Source organism: Mobula hypostoma, chromosome 8, assembly GCF_963921235.1.
Source record: "Mobula hypostoma chromosome 8, sMobHyp1.1, whole genome shotgun sequence".
Taxonomy (NCBI): Eukaryota; Metazoa; Chordata; class Chondrichthyes; order Myliobatiformes; family Myliobatidae; genus Mobula; species Mobula hypostoma.
The window spans coordinates 56330296-56354832 of NC_086104.1; the positions used below are offsets into that span (position 1 = coordinate 56330296).

The 24537-nt window shown below is 43.1% G+C and overlaps 1 protein-coding gene across 1 annotated transcript in view; it reads left to right on the forward strand.

Moving 5' to 3' along the window:
- Window positions 1-24537, forward strand: part of LOC134351146 (uncharacterized protein C2orf73-like) — a 37886-nt gene that overhangs the window by 2795 nt on the left and 10554 nt on the right. Inside the window, 2 exon segments of the mRNA XM_063057261.1 lie at window positions 6638-6818; window positions 9341-9500. Coding sequence (XP_062913331.1) covers window positions 6638-6818; window positions 9341-9500 — 341 coding nt within the window.

A 24537-nucleotide genomic window follows, 5' to 3' on the forward strand; every position in this document is an offset into this window, starting at 1 on the left:
AGGAACTTGGAAGTGAAATGCTGTCCGTGTAAGGGAGAAAGCATGGAGTGTGATGATAGGTATACAAAATTTGGTATGTCAGTATCTGGGCAGCTATTTTTAATGTTTAACATTATGGAATGCATTGGAAGAGATGGGTCTGTGCAGAATAAAACATGGATGATGGTGTCAGCAGCAGATAAACCTGAGGCAGAGTGAGGTAGCATGAAAATCGCTGAAGAATACAATCTTACTGCCAATGTGAATATCAGATCAAATGCTTATCTCCAGGTCAAATATGACACAAAGGGTGCAAACAATATAGATTAGCCACGGGCAGTTGCCAAGGAGATGGCTTATGTATTGGTACAGTATTGGTATTGTTAGATTGTTTCACATGTACCAAGGTACAGTGAAAAATTTGTGTTGCATAAGGATTGGCAGTGGAAAGTAATTTATTATGAGAAACAAAATTTTTTTTTCCCCAGAAATTGATGGAATCAGGCAGTCACAGTTGCATGGGGAACCACAATTTATTAGTAGTTAGGGCCTCAGCAGTTCTTTGACATCCTTACAGACTCAGTCAAACACTGCTGTTTTTGATCATGTGGAATTCTGACACCACCTTGCATTCAACCTCTCAGCATTGGATGGTTATTGAATAGTGTTGATGACCCTGTGTGGAAAAATTAAGCAAGAATTAAGAAGAGATGAATTATTTCACCTCATTTGCCAGTGTTGAGTTTTTGAGTGTTTTAATTATTTGTTTGTGTTTTAAGATGGTACTAATTAAAATTATTTAAATCTAATTGAATTTTTTTTTAATGTTTCCATCAGAAATATTTAGAAACATTTCAAAAACCAGAGGGAAGAGCATAGAGGACATTAGATTTTGAGCAGTCACCTAGTACAGACTGGTACTAGATCAGTGCAGGAAAATTAGAGGCATTGAGATCGACTTTTTTTTAGGAGCAAGCTGACAAAAAATGGGTCTGAAAGGGGACAGACACAGTACCATACTATAGAGGTTGACAATATCAGCTAAGGTCGGGCCAGAAAGCTATGTTCAGTGATTGAGAGTTTGATGGACTGAAAGAGAGTAAAGGCAGAAAGCAGTTGGACTCCCAGTGTTATTTTGTCATCAAAACATTTGTTCTGTTCTTGTCGTGGCTGTTATACTATTCAGGAGTAGACAGTTACGTCATCAGTACTGTGTTTTTTGTCTTCCACTACCTTTCAAACTCTATTAATGTTGACGTATTGGCCATTTCCATCGTGTGGTCCAAATACCTGCCTTTTACGATTATTTTCTGTAATATAGATATTATTTTATGATGTTTTAATTCCTATCCTGATATCCCCGTTTCCTTTCCTTAGGTGCATAGCTTTGACTGTTTCAGAGGGTTGAATTAAAATTCCATTTTTATCTCCAGCAAAATGGAACTTGCTGAAAAAGTGACAGTATTACTCTGGAATTTGGTTCTCTGTTGATTACTGAGTACACCAATGCCATTTCCCCCAGGGTAGCAACCTTTGGCTTCAATGTGCACAGAGTACAATACGCTTGAGCTGCCAAAATTCCACTAAAATCTATAGATCAGACCAGGCACTTTACAAATTTGTGAAAAGTTCTTTTACATATTTTGAGAGCAAAGATCATCATGTCCCCAGTTAATGTGTTTGCCATCTAATGGCCAGGAGCCGAGCTCATCCCCCAGCCGTGCAAATTGCCAGAACAGCAATTCCCCTAGTCAGGATTGATTTAAATAATGCAGCCCAAGTTCATCATTGGTAGAGATGGGAAGTATTGAAATTAAAAATGTTAACAGCAAGCAATAATTGTTTCATAGTTGTAAGTCAGCAAGTGCTTACACTGGCAGGCTGTGCAATGTAGGCCTCTGCTTGATCTATGATTTTTATATTGATGATTTAATGCTGGAATCGAGCTGAAGTGGAAATGGATCACCATGTTTTAAGATTCCTGCTTTCCTGGTGAAGAATGTAAAGCATATACTAATTACTCAGTCACCCACTGAGGTGCAGAAGAGTACCTTTGTCAAATACTTTTTTAAAAAATCAAGCATAGTTACTTATCAGATTTTCACGCTTCTTGTTTTGGAGTATTTTTTGTTTTTTTCAGTCAAATTCAAATGGTTTAGAATGCACAGCCAAAGCACTCAAATAGCAATTTGATGATGATTCAGTTTAATTATGTTGATATTGGACGGAGTATCGGCCAAACATGTGGGCAACAAATTCAGACATTCAGAAACTTAGTTACCCTAATGCTGCAAAAGTCATATGAAAATTGAGGAAATAATTTGCAAGTTTCAAAGAACAGCACTGTCTGCTTTTCGTCATTGTTATCAGTTTGGTGTTCCCTGTTGATAAAGTGAGAGTTCTCACAGTTCTCAGCATGTAGCACAGTGGGTGAAATTTCACCCGCAGATTCTCAAAGGGACAGTACAAGCAACACAGTTCCAGCTGAGATTGTGGGGGGGGGGGGGTGGTTGGACACAACTGGTGAGGAGCATAAGCCATTGGGACATGCTCTTTGTGCATTGGAGAATTCCCTAAGGACTTTGCAGACTGTCTGCAATATGGGGAAGTTAGCACTATGGGTATGTAGCTGTGGCAATATTGCCTGCCTATATGAGTTGAAGGAAAATTAGATCACGTCCTCTTCCTTCAGAAAGAGTGACCTCTTTAAAGCCAGAGGGAGAGTCAAAGTTATTAAACCAATATTTAAGGCCATTGCAATATGATATCCCACCCCTTATTCTGAATGCATCAGCTTTATAAAAGGAAGGTATACCAAAAGGACATCCTCACTACTTTTTCCATCTGCGTTGCCACTTTCAGACAGATAGGGACTTGTACTTTAAGATCTGCCTGTACAATTGCTCCCAAGGTTCCAGTCATTTACTCTTTACGTCCTATTAGAATTTGACGACCCAACAGCTATTACTTCACAATTCATAAACAGGAGATTGTGCGGGTGCTGGAAATCCAGAGCTACACACACAAAATGCTGAAGGAACTCAGCAGGTCAGGCAGCATCTATGGAAATGAACAAACACAGTCAACATTTCATGCCCAGACCCTCCAGCAGGACGAAAAGGAAGGGGGAAGATGCCAAAATAATATGGTGGGGGGAGGGGAGGGAGGACAAGCTAGAAGGTGATAGGTAAAGCCAGGTGGGTGGGGGAAGGGCGATGAAGTAAGAAGTTGGGAGGCGATAAGCGGACAAAGCAAAGGGCTGGAGAAGAAGGAATCTTACAGGAGAGGAGAGTGGACTTCACAATTATTTGCATGAAGTTGCACAGTCACTTAATTTACTTATCCAATTGCGACACTTTCAGCAAAATGTATGAATAGCATTAACAAGAAGATGGTCTGCTTCAGTATAAATTAAGGACCCACCTTTACCCATGCCACAGTAACTGGTGGTCCCAATAGCTAATGTTGCGGATAAGACAGGCTTTTTCCCGTTTAGGGGCAAAGGAAGGAAGATGGTGATTATTTAGATCCTTGCCAGGTGCCCCTGCACTGCTCAGATCTCTACATCCCATCCTCGATTGAATCAGTGTAGATCCTGTACCTACTCACAACCAAGGTTGTTAGTACTTGAAGACCATAAGACATGGGAGCAGAATTAGGATATTTGACCCATTGAATCTGCTCCACCATTTAATCATGGCTGATCCTTTTTTTCCCCCCTCCTCAGCACCACTCTCCGGCCTTCTCGCCGTAACCTTTGATGCCGTGTCCAATCAAGAACCTATTAATCTCCAGTTTAAATACACCAACAACCTAGCCTCCACAGCTGCCTGTGGTAACAAATTCCCTAAATTCTTCCCCCTCTGGCCAAAGAAATTTCTCTGCATCTCTGTTTTAAATGGATACCCCTCTATTCTGAGGCTGTGCCCTCTCGTCCTAGACTCCCCCACCATGGGAAACAACCTTTCCACATCTACTCTGTCTAGGCCTTTCAACATTCGAATGGTTTCAGTGAGATCCCCTTTCATCCTTCTAAGTTCCAGTAAGTACAGGCCCAGAACTATCAAACATTCCTCATATGATAACCCTTTCATTCCCAGAATCATCCTTGTGAACATCCCCTGAACCCTCTCCAATGCCAGCACATCTTTTCTTAGATAAGGAGCCCAAAACTGTTCACAATTTTCAACGTGAGGCCTCAAACTGCCTTATAAAGCCTCAGCATCACATATTTGCTCTTATAATCTTGACCTTTCGAAATGAATGCTAACATTACATTTGCCTTCCTCACCACGGACTCAACCTGCAGGTTAACTTCTAGGGTGTTCTACACAAGGACTCCAGGTCCCTCTGCATCTCAGATTTTTAGATTTTCTCCCCGTTTAGAAAATAGTCTGCACATTTATTTCTTCTACCAAAGTGCATGACCATGCATTTTCCAACATTGTATTTCATTTTTCACTTTCTTGCCCATTCTCCTAATCTGTCTAAGTCCTTCTGCAGCCCACCTGTTTCAACAACACTACCTGCCCCTCCACCAATCTTCATATCATCTGCAAGCTTGGCAACAAAGCCATCTATTCCATCATCTAAATCATTGATATACAGCATAAAAAGAAGTGGTTCCAACACCGACCCCTGTGAAACATTGCTAGTCACTGGCAGCCGACCAGAAGAGGATCCTTTTATTCCCATTCGCTGCCGCCTACCAATCAGACAATGCTCTAACCATGCCAGTAACTTTCCTGTAATACCATGGATATATAACTGCCATCAGGGTTATTTTCCCCTTGCAGTTTCTTAAATCAACTCACAATGGTTTAACATCTTCCGATCCTATGTTACATCTTTCTAATGATTTTATGCCATTCTTTACCAGCAGAGCCATGCCACCCCCTCTGCCCACCTTCCTATCCCTCTGTTACAATGTATAAGCTTGGACATTCAGCTCCTAATTACAGCCATTCTTCAGCCACGATTCAGTGATGACCCCAACATCATACCTGACAATCTGTAAAAGTGCAACAAGATCATCCACCTTATTTCTTATACTGTATGCATTGAGATATAACACTCTGAGTACTGTATTTGCTGCCCTTTTTTGATGCTGCTTCCTTAATTTGCTGATATTCACCCTGCTGACTGCAATTTTGTCCTATCATCTGCCTGCCTTTCCTGACAGTCTGACTGCCTGCTGTCTTCGTTTTTTACCATCCATCCTATCCTGAGTCACTTCACTCCCCCCTGCCAAATTAGTTTAAACCCTCCCCAAAAGCTCTAACAAACCTGCCCATGAGAATATTGGTCCCCCTCAGGTTCAGGTGCAACTTTTTTACAGGTCGTATCTCCCCCAGAAGAGATCCCAATGTTCCAAGATCCTGAAGCTGCCTCCTGCACCAGCTTCTCAGCCACACATTTATCTGCCAAATCATCCTGTTTCTACCCCCACTGGCATGTGGCACAGGTAGCAATCCAGAAATTACTACCACGGAGGTCCTGTTTCTCAGCTTTCTACCTAGCTCTCTAAATTCTCTCTTCAGGACCTCATTGCTTTTCCTTTCTGTCATTGGTACCAATGTGTACCAAGACATCTGGCTGCTCCCCCTCCCTCTCCAAAATGCTATAGACGCGATCTGAGACGTCACTGACCCTGGCACCTGGGAGGCAACATATCATCCGTGCAACTCATGTTGAGGACTGCCACTGTAAGAGCTTGGAGGGAGATTGTATTTGTTAGTTTGCACTTTGGAAGTAATGCACGATACTGGCCATGTGGCCCATTGTTGTCATATACACAGAGAAATTGCTCTGCTGTGGCCTTGCATAAATTGGAAACTTCCCATTTAGGATGCTTAGCTGGTTATATTCTCAACTCTTTCCAGATCTCATGAAAAATCTGTTTCTTCACGTATCTCCAGCAAATACTATCCTTTTCAACCCATATCACTATCCTTAAGGCAAGGTTGGTTTTTAGTTTACCACTAATCATTTCCTTTTTTATGATTTCCATTAATTTTTCAAGAGTATTATTTCCTTTGTCACAGCATTAGAAGTTTTTCATGATGCAAATAAGCATTATTATTTATGTTTATGAAATTTCCTCTGTGTTGGAAATAATTTGTGATTTCATATATTATGTGAAGTCTCTGATAAAGGAGGTGGGCAAATAACGTTGCTAGGTACTTTGGAAATGTGTTAGTATGTTAATTCTGAAAACAGTTCATTCAGTTGCCTCCCTGCTCTATAATTTGCCCAGCAAACTAAACATAGCCTGAGCCCATCTCTGTCCTAGCCATTGTCTTTCTCTCATTTTTCTGCTTTCCTCTTCAAGCTGTTCTCATTCACGCTACTTGCATCCTATTCCTCATCTCCATCATTCCTTTCATTGGCATATTTGAGGTAAAAGGTTTCTTACCCTCAAGCACTCACTCCTGCTTTCAGAATTGGCATATTTGAGACATCGCAGAAATGCTTAGCAACAAGCTAATTGCTAACCTCCTCTGTTGGAGACTGTATATTATATTTGGGATGAGATAAATTAGTTGTAAAATGCATTGGCCTTAAAATGGGCATAAATTATTCTGTTTATTTGTTTATTTTTGCTGTTCAACTTGTCTTAGCAAACAATTAATTAACAGTTTTGTTGGTATGGTTTCAGCCCTGACCCTTCAGGAATATTTAGCAGAATCCAGGATAGCACAAAGCGTCTCTCTCAACGTCCAAGGTCACCAAATCGTCATAAACCTCAGCCACATTATGCAAGATGTATCAGAACGAATTCAAGATTTATAAATGAGCCTTTTGCATATATGGAAACTAAAGCTACAATGTCAGATCAGGTAAGCAATGTGTACACAAAGGCAAACACGAGGAAATCAGCAGATGCTGGAAATTCAAGCAACACACACAAAATGCTGGTGGAACGCAGCAGGCCAGGCAGCATCTATAGGGAGAAGTACAGTCGATGTTTCGGGCCAAGACCCTTCGTCAGGACTAACTGAAAGAAGAGACAGTAAGAGATTGAAAGTGGGGGGTGAGATCCGAAATGATAGGAGAAGACAGGAGGGGGAGGGATGGAGCTAAGAGCTGGAAAGTTGATTGGCAAAAGGGATACAAGGCTGGAGAAAGGAAAGGATCATGGGATGGGAGGCCTAGGGAGAAAGAAAGGGGGAGGGGAGCACCAGAGGAAGATGGAGAGCAGGCAAGGAGTTATTGTGAGAGGGACAGAGAGAGAAAAAAGAGAGAGAGAAGGTAAAAAAAAGGAAAACAAATAATAAATAAATAAATAAATAAATAAATAAGGGATGAGATAAGAAGAGGAGGAGGGGCATTAGCGGAAGTTAGAGAAGTCAATGTTCATGCCATCAGGTTGGAGGCTACCGAGACGGAATATAAGGTGTTGTTCCTCCAATCTGAGCGTGGCTTCATCTTGACAGTAGAGGAGGCCATGGATTGACATATCAGAATGGGAATGGGATGTGGAATTAAAATGTGTGGCCACTGGGAGATCCTGCTTTCTCTGGCGGACAGAGCGTAGGTGTTCAGCGAAACGATCTCCCAGTCTGCGTCGGGTCTTTCCATCCCCTCCCCCCACCATTTTCTGCAGGGATCGCTCTCTACGCAACTGCCTTGTCCATTCGTCCCCCCCATCCCTTCCCACCGACCTCCCTCCCGGCACTTATCCTTGTAAGCGGAACAAGTACTACACCTGCCCTCACACCTCCTCCCTCACCACTATTCAGGGCCCCAGACAGTCATTCCAGGTGAGGTGACACTTCACCTGTGAGTTGGCTGGGGTGATATACTGCGTTCGGTGCTCCCAGTGCGGCCTTCTATATATTGGTGAGACCCGACGCAGACTGGGAGACGGTTTCGCTGAACACCTACACTCTGTCTGCCAGAGAAAGCAGGATCTCCCAGTGGCCACACATTTTAATTCCACGTCCCATTCCCATTCTGATAGGTCTATCCATGGCCTCCTCTACTGTCAAGATGAAGCCACACTCAGGTTGGAGGAACAACACCTTATATTCTGTCTGGGTAGCCTCCAACCTGATGGCATGAACATCAATTTCTCTAACTTCTATTAATGCCCCTCCTCCCCTTCTTACCCCATACCTTATTTATTTATTTATTATTTTCCCCCCTTTCTTCCTTCTCTCGCTTTTTTCTCTCTCTGTCCCTCTCACGATAACTTCTTGCCTGCTCTCCATCTTCCTCTGATGCTCCCCTCCCCCTTTTCTTTCTCCCTAGTCCTCCCGTCCCATGATCCTCTCCCTTCTCCAGCCTCGTATCCCTTTTGCCAATCAACTTTCCAGCTCTTAGCTCCATCCCTCCCCCTCCTGTCTTCTCCTATCATTTCGGATCTCCCCCTCCCCCTCCCACTTTCAATCTCTTACTATCTCTTCTTTCAGTTAGTTAGTCATGACGAAGGTTCTCAGCCCAAAACGTCGACTGTACTTCTTCCTATAGATGCTGCCTGGCCTGCTGCGTTCCACCAGCATTTTGTGTGTATTGCTTGTGTACACAAAGGAATATTTTAATTATTCTGCCTTATATAAGTGTACTCTTCCTTTAATGTTGTACCCATATAACTATTCGTCACTTGTTTCATATGGTCTGAAAATCTATTTCTCATCTGAACAATTTTTGTTTCTATTCCACAGTGTAATGCAGCAATTTAATTACATTAACAAATGCTAAGCCAAACAAAGAGACATTAAATGAGGTTTATCTAAAACTGGGTTGTAAAAGCAACATGAACCTCACCTTGATGAGAATCAGTTTTGAGTAAAGGAAAAACAACTTGAGTTTATGACTATAAACTGAAATTGTTTAAGGAGTTTTCTCATAAAATTATCTAAAATACTGTCCAGATAATATAAATCCAAATTATAAACAGAAAGATAACATCAAAGATATGATAGAAATAAATTATATACATTTTATTTTTCAAAGGGTAGGTAAATATTCAAGTATTTCATCAAGCAAGGCTAGTAAATTATACTGGTATCAGTTATATTTTACAGTCAATTCAAATCCAATTGCCTTGTCCTTAATTTTAAAGTTAAGTGAAAACAGACAGGAAGAAATTGAAGAGAAACAGTGATATAGAGACAACATCAATAAAGTGTATGTTGTGATAGGTCATGGATCAAAATTGCACCATTTATACATCAGAGAAAGATACAAGGATTAACATAATTCTTCATTTCCTATTTCCAGTCATTCGAGCATTTGCGTGTTAGCAGGTCTGTAGGCAGAGTGCAGGAACATTGCATGGTGTAAATAGGAGTGGCCTTAGCACATCTGTAAGGAAGAATAATAAACATTACTTTGCAGTAACCTCATTTTGTTCAAGTTTCAGTGGATGGTGCATGAAACACCCAGTCTGATGCAGCACATCCCAAGTTACAGCTTGGAAAGCACCCAGAGACATGATTTCCAGAACTTTGTCTCCAAACCAAATCCACAAACAAGACATGGATGTAATCCAAACAAATATCCTTGTTCAGGCATAGGTAAGCTGGTGTCTTAAGGGTGACTTACCTATTCAATGTAATTATTTTCCCCGTAAACTATAGTAATTGTACGTAACACACACAAAAGTTGCTGGTGAATGCAGCAGGCCAGGCAGCATCTCTAGGAAGAGGTGCAGTCGACGTTTCAGGCTGAGACCCTTCGTCAGGACTAACTTCCTGATGAAGGGTCTTGGCCTGAAACGTTACTCTTCCTTCAGTTAGTCCTGACGAAGGGTCTCGGCCTGAAACGTCGACTGCACCTCTTCCTAGAGATGCTGCCTGGCCTGCTGCGTTCACCAGCAACTTTTGTGTGTGTTGCTTGAATTTCCAGCATCTGCAGAATTCCTGTTGTAATTGTACGTAACAAGTTGCACGGATAATAATGAAAGAAGTGCAATATCACTTCAAAACTGACAAAGACGATAGCAACTTGCAATATGTTCAAAACAGTGAGATCTGAAGAGGTATTAGAAATGGGAGCGGGTGAAATCAATTAGCACAATTCCCTTTCATCTCCCATGTCTGAATTTGAATCCAGTCATGCTGATGGGGTGTTTCATCTGTCTGCTCATGCAGCAATTCTAAATGTGGTGAAGTTCGGCAGTCTGAACAAAAATTCTACTGGGTATACGGTTACACCAAAAAGCTAACATGAAATTCATGTAAGATAATTATTATTTAATTACCAATCATTTTGAAAAGCTACCTGCTGACTAATACTGGAAACAGAAATGCTAACTGAAGCTCAGGAGCATTGGGTATGAAGAGCATCTTTTCTTGTGCTAATGGCTGTTGTCCTGAATTGTGTGGTTCAGAGAACAATGTACCATTGTTTTCTGAATAAAGTTCAAGCATAGATTATTTCATCACCTGCTAAGGTTGTGCTGGATGAAGACAGACTGTTTAATAAATTACATCATTTGGGTGATTGGAACATATCTCGCATAAAACTGGAAAAGCAGTTACAAATGACTAAGCTATCCTCCAAGTTAGACAGCAGACAAAGCTGTCAAAACACTGGGACTGTTTCAGACATTCTAAAACATCCAGAAATATTCCAAACTATTATCAATTCATCAAACCAGTCAGATATTTTTTAAATATTGCCTTATGCAAAGAAACTAAAATGTTTAAAGTATTTAAAACATTTGAATAAACTTATTAAAAATAATCTAAACATGCCTCATATATTAATCCTTTATATTATTCTTCTTAACTGAAATGAGAAAACAACTCTAGGCTGGATTCAAGTAAGTATAACAGTGAACATGTTATTCAAGTGGAATAGTCACAAATGCATGCACAGAAATCCCAGTCTGGCACCAATGTAGGGAAATTCTGATGTCCGGTCTCTGAACTACTGGCATTTCCCTTCAATTCAGATCCATTGTTCCTATACATAAGAAACCTTATCCCAAACCTTTGGACACAGAAAATAAAGGTTTACTCACAGCTGAAATGGGAATGGCTGATTCAGTCATTGTCCAGAAATGTGTTCACAGCTGTGAGATCCTCCCCTATGAAGCACATTTTTTAAATGTAGAGGTGCGGCTCTCTTGTATAAAGTTTTACTTATCTGAACATAGCTTAAATATCTGTAATATTGTGTCATGACCTTGGGAATTAGCCATATTCAGTCCTTGTTCTGCTTCTCTTCCTCATTTGTCTGCTGTTCTTTGTAACATATGTGGTTATGGGCGTGTATTGGGCGTGTGCTCCTTTAAGAAATGCAGAATGTGTACAATAGGTCTTTATGTGATGATATGAATGTTTTACTGTAGAACTAAGCAGAAACTGTGTGGGAGTCAACACACAACGGAAATTTTACTTGTCGCTAAATTATTTTTTTGATAAAACTTACTGAAGGATCAAGTAACCAGTTGGCTTCCAATCCGTTAATAAATGAATGAGAGAAGACATGAGGAAAGATCTTCAGGCTTGTGGTTTGCTTACATTGTGTAATGATAACATCAAACATTTTTCCATCACCTTTCTCAATCCTTCCATGCCACAAGTTGGCACAGCTACCTGTATATCATCCAAACTTGGAGGACCTGTGGTTCTCACTGGTCAGATTATTGGGAAAGTTGTTATCTCAGGCTCCAAGGTTATGGTCTCAAATACTAATTGTCTGTCTTCCAATCTATGGCCACAGACTGATCACAATTTCTGCATCAACAATTTACTGGAAGGACTCTATGGGTCGAGCTTCATCTGTGTGAGGAAAGGAATTATCGAATTTTCACCTAGAGCCCTGCACTAGGAAGACTGCATCCTACCACAGGTGCTGCTCAACACACTGAGTTCTTGCAGAGCTCAGATTACAGCATCTGCAATCTCTTGTGTCCCCATTGATCACAACTTCAGCAAGGTATTTGACGTCAATCGTCCTCTTCTGTCAGAAGATTTTCTACTCCATTCATAATCATGCCTCTACTGCCTCCATTAACCCATTTACGACTAAAAGATATATATAGTCTCTCTCTACTTTATAGTTAGCTTTGGACATTTCCTTTATTTTTATGAGCTCTCTTCTGATTTGAACCTCCAGATATTTTTTCCCTTTTCATCTTCCAATCAGCAATACTGCTTCTCAGTGCTAATTTCTCCCAAAGGCCTTCCACTCATTTCTCCTCTCCTGAACCTCACCTATAACCAACCTCAGCCGATCCTGCTCAAATTTCAATGAGGCACTTGGTAATGCTTTATAATAGCGAAAGTAGCTTGTGCTTTCTGTCTGATTTACACATCGCCTGTTCAATATTGGCAAAAACATGGAAAAGCTTTTACCCAATACTTTATTTTTAATGTGTATAGATTCTAAAGGTCTTCTACAGAATACTGTACTGCAGTGATACTGTTCCATCAAATTGCTGCCTTCTGTTATATTTTTTATCTGTCAGATTAAATCTAGGAATGTTGATAACTGTTCTATAGTTGATTTTTCCATTGTTGTTCACGGAACTACAGTGAGCCAAAGCTTTCTCGTATTAATACCATGACTGAAATTGTGACCACACACATGAAAATTTTATGCACACAAACATTTCAGTTTCCAAACTATGTAACATGCAATCTCTTATTTCAGAAAAATCCTTTCAGGTCTTAAAATTGTTGATGCAGAATTGTTTCCTGACAAAGCTGTCCAATATTTTGTGCCGGGAACAATATAAGCCACACCATAATGTGGTATCTCCCCTACACTTTCTCTCTCTCTGGCACACACTAGCCTCCTAACCTATCAACAGGTTTACCCTACAGCAGCCCTGATCAGGAACATGAGATGTGGGAAGTCAGGGAACCCCAATGACTACATCTGCAGCTCCTGACAGACCAGATCAGGGAACAGGAGGTGCAGGTATATGTACTCAGGGTTATCTCAGAGGCTGAGGAGATCATAGATTAGAAGTTCAGTGAAGTGGTCAACGATAACGTTCTGGTTGTGCCTCTGGACCTGGGGAGTGGCATCAGGTTTGTTGAGTGTCTTGTCTAAGACAACGTTCTCAGTTTTCGATGTCATGTTGCTGTCAGTGACATCATCACTGAGAGGCAAGTCTGGTGACTGAAATGTGTCCATCTTGTTGGATGCAGTCAGCTTAAGTGCGTTCTTCAGTTGAACGTGTAATATCTGGTCCACAGGATGTCTCCTTGTCTGATCTCCAACATCCACTGTGTACATCAGTGGTCCATTTCTTGTAGCTACCCTACCAGGTATCCACTCATCTTCTCAGTAATCACATGCTCAGACCTCCTGTCCATCTTGAAGCTCCTTGCTGCTTCTCTTGGCAATTAGCTGAACTGTTTATTTTGTACTTACCTCCAGAGGTCTGGTTTCAGGAGGTCTACGCAAGATCTCATATTCCTGCTCATGAACAGCACTGCAGGTCGCGTGAACAGAAGTCTGATACACAAAAAGGAAATTGTCCACCTTGTGCTGTAGAGAAATGTCCTTCTTGTCCATTGCTTTAATGGACTTGTTGAAGGTTTGGCTAAACCTTTCGGCTAGCCCATTTGTTGCTGGGTGATGAGGAGCTGATTTGAAATGTCTGATGCCATTTTTCTTCATGATCAGTAGGAATCCTTCTGACGTGTACAATGGTGCTAGAAAGTTCGTGAACCCTGTGGAATTTTCTCTAGTTCTGCATTAATATGATCTAAAATGTGATCAGATCTTCATGCAAGTCCTAAAACTAGATGAAGAGAACCCAATTAATAGATAAATAAATGAAATTAAGCATTGAGAAGCTTAATACATCTTTACCGCTGAAATTTTGACGGGTAGATTATGCGTAAACCTGATATAGATTCCTGTGAGCAGGAGTGAAGAGTACGGGAGTCATGATGCAACACTTTTATACCATTTCAAGTTTTGCCTAATGTTTTAATTCCTGTGAAGCTGATAAAAGGTAACATGGCTCTAGTTAATTGAAGCCATGCCGATAATGGGTTTAGACTGGGATATTATGGGGTGGGAATTTACCTTTGGTGGGTAATGATTAACATGGTCCAGAAAATTGGCTGCTCTCCCGGGATACTTTTAGCTTTCATGTTATAACTCTTCTTGTTATTGGCTTTCCACATCCCAAGAGTAATTACCTTTGCGACACACACAAAATGCTGGAGGAACTCAGCAGGCCAAGCAACATCAATGGAAAAGAGTACAGTTGAGATTTCAGGCCGAGTCCCTTCATTAGGACTGGAAAAAAAGATGAGGGGTCATAATAAGAAAGTGAGGAGAGGAGGAAGAATCATAAGGTGAAGTAAACAGCAACACACATAAAAGTTGCTGGTCAACGCAGCAGGCCAGGCAGCATCTCTAGGAAGAGGTACAGTTGACGTTTCGGGCCGAGACCCTTTGTCAGGACTAACTGAAGTAAGAGATTTGAAAGTGGGAGGGGGAGGGGGAGATCCGAAATGATAGGAAAAGACAGGAGGAGGAGGGATGGAGCCAAGAGCTGGACAGGTGATTGGCAAAAGGGATATGAGAGGATCATGGGACAGGAGGCCTAGGGAGAAAGAAAAGGGGGAGGGAGGGGAAAAACCCAGAGGATGGGCAAGGGGTATAGTGAGAGGGACAGAGGGAGAAAAAGGACAGAGAGAGAAAGAATGTGTGTATATAAATAAATAACGGATGGGGTACGAGGGGGAGGTGGGTCATTAGCGGAAGTTAGAGAAGTCAATGTTCATGCCATCAGGTTGGAGGTTACCGAGACGGAATATAAGGTGTTGTTCCTCCAACCTGAGCGTGGCTTTATCTTTACAGTAGAGGAGGCCGTGGATAGACATTTCAGAATGGGAGTGGGATGTGGAATTAAAATGTGTGGCCACTGGGAGATCCTGCTTTCTCTGGTGGACAGAGCATAGGTGTTCAACAAAACGATCTCCCAGTCTGCGTCGGGTCTCACCAATATATAGAAGGCCACATCGGGAGCACCGGACGCAGTATATCACCCCAGCCGACTCACAGGTGAAGTGTCGCCTCACCTTGAAGGACTGTCTGGGGCCCTGAATGATGGTAAGGGAGGAAATGTAAGGGCATGTGACGCACTTGTTCTGCTTACAAGGATAAGTGCCAGGAGGGAGATTGGTGGGGGAGGGATGGGGGGGACGAATGGACAAGGGAGTCGCGTAGGGAGCGATTCCTGCGGAAAGCAGAGAGAGGGGTTGAGGGAAAGATGTGGTTAGTGGTGGGATCCCATTGGAGGTGGCGGAAGTTACGGAGAATTATATGTTGGACCCGGAGGCTGGTGGAGTGGTAGGTGAGAACAAGGGGAACCCTATTCCTAGTGGGGTGGCGGGAGGATGGACTGAGAGCAGATCTGCGTGAAATGGGGGAGATGCATTTGAGAGCAGAGTTGATGGTGGAGGAAGGGAAGCCCCTTTCTTTACATAGGAGGACATCTCCCTCGTCCTGGAATGAAAAGCCTCATCCTGAGAGCAGATGCAGTGGAGACGGAGGAATTGTGAGAAGGGGATGTCATTTTTGCAAGAGACAGGGTGAGAAGAGGAATAGTCCAGATAGCTGTGAGAGTCAGTAGGCTTATAGTAGACATCAGTAGATAAGCTGTCTCCAGAGGTAGAGACAGAAAGATCTAGAAAGGGGAGGAAGGTGTTGGAAATGGACCAGGTAAACTTGAGGGCAGGGTGAAAGTTGGAGGCAAAGTTAATAAAGTCATTAAGCTCAGCATGCGTGCAGGAAGCAGTGCCAATGCAGTCGTCGATCTAGCGAAGGAAAAGTGGGGGACAGATACCAGAATAGGTTTGGAACATAGATTGTTCCACAAAGCCAACAAAAAGGCAGGCATAGCTAGGGCGCATACGGGTGCCCATAGCCACACCTTTAGTTTGGAGGAAGTGGGGGGAGCCAAAGGAGAAATTATTAAGAGTAAGGACTAATTCCGCTGGACGGAGCACAGACGGTGAAGTAAAGAGCTGGGAAGTTGAATGGTGAAAGAGACAGAGGGCTGGGGAAGGGAGAATCTGATAGGAGAGGACAGAAGGCCATGGAAGAAAGAAAAGGGGGAGAAGCACCAGAGAGAAGTGATAAAGTGAGAGCAGGAAATAGGAATGGGGAATGGAGGGGGTGTGGGCATTACTGAAAGTTTGAGAAATCGATGTTCATCCATCAGGCTGGAAGCTACCCAGACGGAATATAAGGTGTTGCTCCTCCAACTTGAGTGTGGCCTCATGGCGACAGTAGAGGAGGCCAGAGACTGACATGTTGGAATGGGAATGGGAAGTGTATTAGAATGGGTGGCCACTGGGAGTTCCTGCTTTTTTTGGTGGACGGAGCGTAGGTGCTCAGTGAAGCGGTCTCCCAACCTGCATTGGGTCTCACCGATGTACAGGAGGCCACACTGGGAGCACCAAGCACAGTACATGACCCCAACACACTCACAGGTGAAGTGTTGCTTCACCTGGAAGGACTGTTTGGGGCCCTCAATGTTGGTGAGGGAGGAGGTGTAGGGGCAGGTGAAGCACTTGTTCTGCTTGCAAGGTTCAGTGCCAGGAGGGAGATCAGTGGGGAGGGACGAACCGTCAAGGGAGTCACGTAGGCAGCAATCACTGGGGAAAGCAGAAAGTGGGGAGAGGGAAAGATGTGCTTGGTGGGATCCCGCCAGTGATGGCGGAACTTACGGAGAATTATGTGTGGGATGTGGAGGCTGGTGGGGTGGTTGGCGAGGATAAGAGGAACCCTATCCCTGGTGGAGTGGCAGGAGGATGAGGTGAGGGCAAACATGCAGGGAATGGGAGAGATGCGGGTGAGGGCAGCATTGATGGTGAAGGAAATTACTTTGTCTATCAATGGTCATTGAGGCAAGATACAATGATTTAAAAATTATTTCAGTTATTAATTTTATTTGTCATTTCAAAATAATGTTCTAGCATCACAAGGCATCTGAATAACTGTCTGAACTTTAGATTAGGCCTTAAACGCCAAACAAAATGTGTTCATTTGTAATTAAATAAGCAGATACTAGCAATGTATTTTCAAAGGAAGCCATTATTCTGTTAAGATAGAGAATGTTCTGCAAATTTGGAAAGGATTATAAATTTAAACAGATGAGCTGAAAAGCAAAATAGTTATTTGACAGACAAAGGGCAATTAGAAGCGTTTAGCAGTGAGTGTATCAGTGAATAAAGCAATATAAAGAGGAAAACAGCAAAAGGTTAAAAATTAAAGGCAGTTTATCTGACTGAAGTAAGATGATTGGCTCAAATAATAGGAAGCTAATTTGATCTAATTACATTTATACATTTGGAGAAGGAATATTGAGAGAGGGAGAGATGCTGATAAATCCCTTGGATTTGAAAGTTTACATTTTAAGGTGAGAAAAGAGGAAAACCTATCGTCAATGACATATTATCAGAGGCTCATGAGGGCTGAACAGAGGTGCAAGAAGGTTTTTAATTTTCCCTTTTAGTCTCAGATCAGTCAGGATGTCAGTTATGCTTCCCCTGCAAGATGTGAGAGATCAGGAAGGCTTCCATTATCCCTGGGGAGTACACCTGTGGGTGGGCTGTCCAACTACGGCTCCTGTCTGACTGCACGAAGCGGGCTAAAGTTGCAACTAGACACACACAGAATTACCTGAGAGCATTATGGAAGAGGAGTTTTAGCAAAATGGCCATACCAAAGGTACAGGTAGAAGGTAATTGAGTCACCAGCAATGAAGACAAAGAGAGTGCAGGAATCCCCTGTGTCCATTCCCCTTGGAAGACAAGTATACCATTTTGGATACTGTTGAGGGGGGTGATAGATCAAGAGATACCAAGATTAGCTGGGTCTGTGGCACTGTGGTTGGCTGTGGGGTACAACAGGGATGATTGAAAATAGATAGGAGTTTAGTGATAGTAAGCACTCACACAAAATGCTGGAGGAACACAGCAGATCAGGCAGTATCTATGGAAATGAATAAGCTGTCGACATTTTGGGCCAAGACCCTTCACGACTGAGAAGGAAGAAGGAAGGTGCCAGAAGGAACCACCTGGGTGTGAAAGGTCAAGGGCTGGAGAAGAGGGACTCTGATGGGAGAGAAGAGTGAACCAAAGGAGAGTGAGATAGGTCGGGAAGTGATAGATGTGAAAGGTCAGAGTGGGAATAGAGGAAGCAAGGAGTGGGAAGGGGGGGAAGAATTTTTTTTTAACCAGAAAGAGAAATTGATGTTCATGCCATCAGGTTGGAGGCTACCCAGGTGTTGCTCCTCCACCCTGAGGGTGGCCTCATCTTGGCACAAGACTGACATGTCAGAATGGAAATGAGAATCAGAATTAAAATGTCTGGCCACTGGGAAGTTTTGCTTTTGGCTGATGGAGCAGAGGTGCTCGACAAAGCAATCCCTCAGTTTACAACGGGTCTCACCAAGGTAGAGGGAGCTGCATCGGGCACAATAGAAGACCCCAGTAGGTTCACAGGTGAAGTGTTGGCTCACCTGGAAGGACTGTTTGAGGCCCTGGATAGAGATGAGGGAGGAGGTGTATGATCACTTGCAGGGATAAGTGGCGGGAGGGAGATTAGTGAGGAGGGTCGAATGGATAAGGGAATTGTGGAGGGAGTGATCCCTGTGGAAAGTGGGGGGGGGGTGGGAGGAGGTAAAGATATGTTTAATGATAGGATCCCCTTGGAGATAGCGGAAGTTGTGGAGGATGATGTGTGAGATGTGGAGGCTGATCAGATGGTAGGAAAGTACTAAAGGAACTCTATCACTGTAATGGCAGCGGGAAGATGCAGCGAACGCAAATGTTCAGGAAAAGAAGGAGCTGTGATTGAGAGCAGCATTAACAGTGATAGGAGTCTTGATAGTTAGGAGACAGGAGATTCTGTGGCTTAAAAAAGGAATCCATCATCTTGTGTTGCCTCCCTGGTGCTGGGCTCTCTGAGGAGCTGCAGAACATTCTCAAGGGGCAGGGTGAGTATACGAAGTCATTGTGCATGTCAGCACAAACGACAGGTAGAAAAAGGGATGAGGCAGCAGGGTGAATATAGGATGCAAGATAGAAGTTAAAAAGCAAGACCTCAAGGGTAGTGTTATCTCTGGATTACTTCCAATGTCACGATAGGGTAAGAATGGAATAATGTGGCGAATAAATGTGCTGGGAGCAGGGATTCAGATTTTTAGACCACTTGGATCTCTCTGGAGCAGAAGTGTCCTGTACAAGAGGGATGAGTTGCACCTGAATTGGAACAGGACCAGTACCCTGGTGGGCAGATTTTCTAGTGCTGCTTGGGAGGGTTTAAACTAGATTGGCCTGGGGGTGGGAGCCTAAACTGCAGGGAGATAAATGCGAGACTGGAAAGTGATTCTGAATTCAGCGACAGCAAGTTGAATGATAGAAAGGCAGGAGCACAGCAAGGAGTGTGAAAAATCTTCAGGATTAAATTTTGTTGATTTCAGTGTCGGGGCCTGGCATGTAAATTGGATGAATTTAAATTGTGAATAGCCACATGGGACTGGGATATCAGAGCCATTATGGAAGCACAGCTAAAGAAGGGACAAGACTGGCAGCTTAATGCTCTGGGATGCATGTACTTTAGGCAGGATAGTGGTGGAGGAAAGAGAGGAAAGGGAATTGTATTTTTGATTGAGGGGAGCATCACAATAGTACTCTGAAATTACTTAAGGATCATTCAGTGAGGCTTTATAGGTGAGTGCAAAATAAGGGGATAATCACTGTGTTGGGGATCTATCAGGCTGAAAAACTGCTTCCATCCCACTGTTATTAGACTATTAAACAGTCCACTAGTGCACAGATTCCCATCCTGGCGCCCATGGACCCCTTCGTTAATGGTAGGGGCCCATGGCATAGAAAAGGTTCTGCACTAGTATGATAAAATTGACTCTTGACCTCAGAATCTATCTAATTTTGGCCTTACACTTTGTTGTCTCCCTGCACTGCATTTTCTTTGGAAATATTACACTTTATTTTACATTCTGTTATTGTTTTCCCTTCACAACCTCACTGCACTGTTGTAATGAAATGATCTCCATTGATGGTATGCAAGATAAGTTTTTCCACTGTCTCTTGATACATGTGACAATAGTTCACCAATTTATCAATTTACTAAGGGCCTAAAAGAGTCAACATGAATTTGAGGAACAAATATGCAGAGAGATTGCGGAAATTACAACAATAATAAGTTGTTCTAATTTTAACTGGGTATTTTAACTTTCCTAATATAGGCTAGGACAACCATAATGTTAAGTGAATGTTCTGCCTTTGTTTAATAAGTGTTGCAAAGAACTATATACCAGTACTCAGAGGATTCTAGGGATAAGATGCATCCGGAAAGACAGAGTTTGATTAGGGGTAGTCAGTATGGCTTTGTGCTTGGGAGATCATATATTATGAACTTGCTTGTTTTTCTTTATGAAGTGACCAAGAAGGTCAACGAGGACAGGTCAGTAAGTGTGGTCTCTATGGATTTCAGTAAGGTCTTTGAAAAGACGCCACATGGTAGACTTCCCTGAAAGGTTAGATTACATGGTAGAAGGTTGTTTCGCAGGACTGGAGGCCCATGACTTATTGAGTGCCTTGGGGGTTGATGATGGGCCCATCTTTAGTTGTTGTCCATTTCTACAATTTGGATGAGAATGTGCAAGGCGTGGTCAGTTTGTCTGCAGATGATGTTAAATGAGGTGAGATCATTGACAGTGAAGGTTATCAAAACCTACAGGGGGATCTTGATCAGCTGGGCAGGAGAGCGAAGAATGGCAAATGGAGTTTAATTAAGGTAAGTGTGAGGTTTTGCATTTTGGAAAGTCAAATCAAGGTAGGACTTTCAAGTAGGACCCTGGGACGTGCTGTAGAACAATCAGAATCAAAATTAGAATCCGAAGAGAAGGGCATGGAGCTTAGGTACATCATTCCATGTAAGTATGTAAACAGGGTAATAAAGAAGGCATTTGGAACGCTGGCCTTCATCAGTCATGACAAGAAATATAAAAGTTGAGAGATTTTGTTGCAGTTCTACAAAATGCTGGCGAGGCCACAGTTGGAGTATTGTTTTTTTATTATTTAGAGACATGGCACGGTAACAAGCCCTTCTGGGCTAATGAACTTGTGTCACCCAATTACACCCTTGTGACCAATTGACCTACTGACACGTACATCTTTGAATTGTGGGAGGGGACCGGAGACCTGGAGGCGGAATTGAACACAAATCACTAGTGCTGTAGTACTGTTGCTACACACTGTGCTGCACACAACTGTGTTTCGTTTTGGTCATTTATAGGAAAGATGTGATTGAACTGGAAAGAGTGCAGAAACAATTTATAAGCATGTTGCCAGGATTTGAGGGACTGAATTATAGGTGGAGGTTGGAAAGGCTCTGACTCTTGGAGTGTACTGTAGATTACTGAGCGGCGATGTACAAAATTGTGAGAAGCATCGAAAGGATAAATCCAATCAATCTTTTTCCCAGGATAAAGGAATCAAGAACTAGAGGGCATGGGTTTAGTGTGAGGGGGGAAGACCTAATAGGGGTTTGAGAGACAATGTTTTTTTCCACAGAGGATGGTACATATATAGAACAAGCTGCCAGAGGAAGTAGTTGAGGCAGGTACATTAATTTTTAAAAGACATTTGAGCAAGTATATGGATGGGAATGGCTTAGAAGCATTTGATCCAAATAGGGGCAAATAGGACTTGCTTGGAGGAGCATCTTGGTTGATGCTTTATGACTCTATGACAATGAAAACAAAGCATTTAGAAAGTCAAATGATGGGGAGAGTGAACATTGTTTACTGAAGCAGTATTTATGATTGGTAAGTGTCCGTTTTCTTTTTGAGGACGTAACCAATGTGGTAACTAAAAGAAGACATATAAATATGGTATATGCAGCATTTGATATGGTTATCACAGAAAGTAAAATTAGTGTTGAAAGGTTGTGGGAAGAGTGGAATGTTAGCAACACCACCTGCCTGTGCTGGTGATCCTTCCTAACAAATGCGTTGAACAACTTCTACGCTCGTTTTGAGGTGGAAAATGACGTGGCAGCGAGGAAGACCACTCCTCCTCCAAATCACCAGGTGCTGTGTCTTACCGTGGCCGATGTGAGGACAACCCTGTGCAGGGTCAACCCATGGAAGGCTGCTGGATCAGACAATATTCCTGGCAGAGTGCTTACAGGATGTGCAGACCAGCTAGCAGAGATTCTCACTGACATCTTCAACATCTTCCTGAGCAGCACTGTCATTCCTACATGCTTCAAGGCCGCCACCATCGTCCCCGTGCCAAAGAAGTCTTCAATGTCCTGCCTCCCGTTGCACTCACATCCATCATCATGAAGTGTTTCGAGAGGCTCGTCATGAGGCACATCAAGTCCCTGCTGCCTCCCTCACTGGACCCCCTGCAGTTCGCGTACCGTCCCAACCGTTCAACAGACGACGCCATTGCCATCATCCTCCACTGGCCCTAACCCACCTGGACAAAAAAGACACATACGATCGAATGCTGCTCATTGACTTCAGTTCAGCATTCAACACAATCATCCCTCAGAAACTGATTGGAAAGCTGAGCCTACTGGGCCTGAACACCTCCCTCTGCAAGTGGATCGTAGACTTCCTGACTGGGAGACCTCAGTCAGTCCGGATTGGAAGCAGCATCTCTAACACCATCACACTGAGCACGGGGGCCCCCCAGGGCTGTGTGCTCAGTCCACTGCTGTTCCCTCTGCTGACTCACAACTGTGCTGCAACACACAGCTCGAACCACATCATCAAGTTCGCCGATGACACGACCGTGGTGGGTCTCATCAGCAAGAATGATGAGTCAGCATACAGAGAAGAGGTGCAGCAGCTAACGGACTGGTGCAGAACCAACAACCTGTCTCTGAATGTGAACAAAACAAAAGAGATGGTTGTTGACTTCAGGAGGACACAGAGTGACCACTCTCTGCTGAACATCAACGGCTCCTCCATAGAGATCGTTAAGAGCACCAAATTTCTTGATGTTCACCTGGCAGAGAATCTCACCTGGTCCCTCAACATCAGCTCCATAGCAAAGAAAGCCCAGCAGCGTCTCTACTTTCTGCGAAGGCTGAGAAAAGTCCATCTCCCACCCCCCATACTCACCACATTCTACAGAGGTTGTATTGAGAGCATCCTGAGCAGCTGCATCACTGCCTGGTTCGGAAATTGCACCATCTCGGATCGCAAGATCCTACAGCGGATAGTGAGGACAGCTAAGAAGATCATTGGGGTCTCTCCTCCTGCCATTACAGACATTTACACCACACGCTGCATCTGTAAAGCAAACAGCATTATGAAGGACCCCACGCACCCCTCATACAAACTCTTCTTCCTCCTGCCATCTGGCAAAAGGCACCGAAGCATTTGCGCTCTCACAACCAGACTATGTAACAGTTTCTTCTCCCAAGCCATCAGACTCCTCAATACCCAGAGCCTGGACTGACACCAACCTACTGCCCTCTACTGTGCATATTGTTTTGTTTATTATTTATTGTAATGCCTGCACTGTTTTGTGCACTTTATGCAGTCCTGGGTAGGTCTGTAGTCTAGTGTAGTTTTTGTGTTGTTTTTATGTAGTTCAGTGTAGTTTTTGTATTGTTTCATGTAGCACCATGGTCCTGAAAAATGTTGTCTTGTTTTTACTGTGTACTGTACCAGCAGTTATGGTCAAAATGACAATAAAAAGTGGCTTGACTTGACTTACTAATTGGAAGGGCAAAACAGAACAAATGGGACATTTTCAAAGGTTCATTTAATTATCAAAGTATGTATGCAGGATACAACTCTGAAACTTGTCTTCTCCAAATCGCCATAGAATACAGAAAATCATATACTGTAAGTAATTGAAAGGAAGACATCAATTCCACCGCACAGAAAGAAAATGAAACAAAAACCCACAAACCCCAAACACACCAACTCCCCTCTCGCACAAAAACTAACGGATCTCCCCAAACCCAGCCCACCAATTGGCAACAAGAAGGAATGGGTGAAAGCACAGAAAAAAACATAGAACTGAAAGAGACCAAAATGTACTACAGTGGGTGTGAACAACAGTCCAATCCATAAACCTCAGAATTTTGATAACAGCTCAGAGAGCATTGGGACCCAGCAGCCCTTTTGATAGCAGTGACTCGAACCAGCAGCCCCTCCAAGGGCAGCGACTCGAACCAGCGGCCCCTCCGAGGGCAGCGACTCGAACCAGCGGCCCCTCCAAGGGCAGCGACTCGAACCAGTGGGCCCTCCGAGGATAGCGACTCGAACCAGTGGCCTCTCCGAGAACTGCTGGCTCTCCTCTACATTTGCCTCGATGTTTCCATCTACCTCAATGCTTTAATGGGGGAGAAATGTAGTTGATCATGGCCCCTCATCTCGTCTCTGAGCTTCTCGTCATGGTAGTTTGAGCTCGCATTTCTCTCCTGGAGATTTCTCAGGGACAGCAGAGTGCTAACTCTCTCAACCTAATGACAAACTGTAAGTCATGGGCCCCAACAGTTTCAAAAATAAAATTGAGATAAAAAGAATAAGTAGAAGATGTAGAGAAACTGAAATAATTGACTATCTGGAAG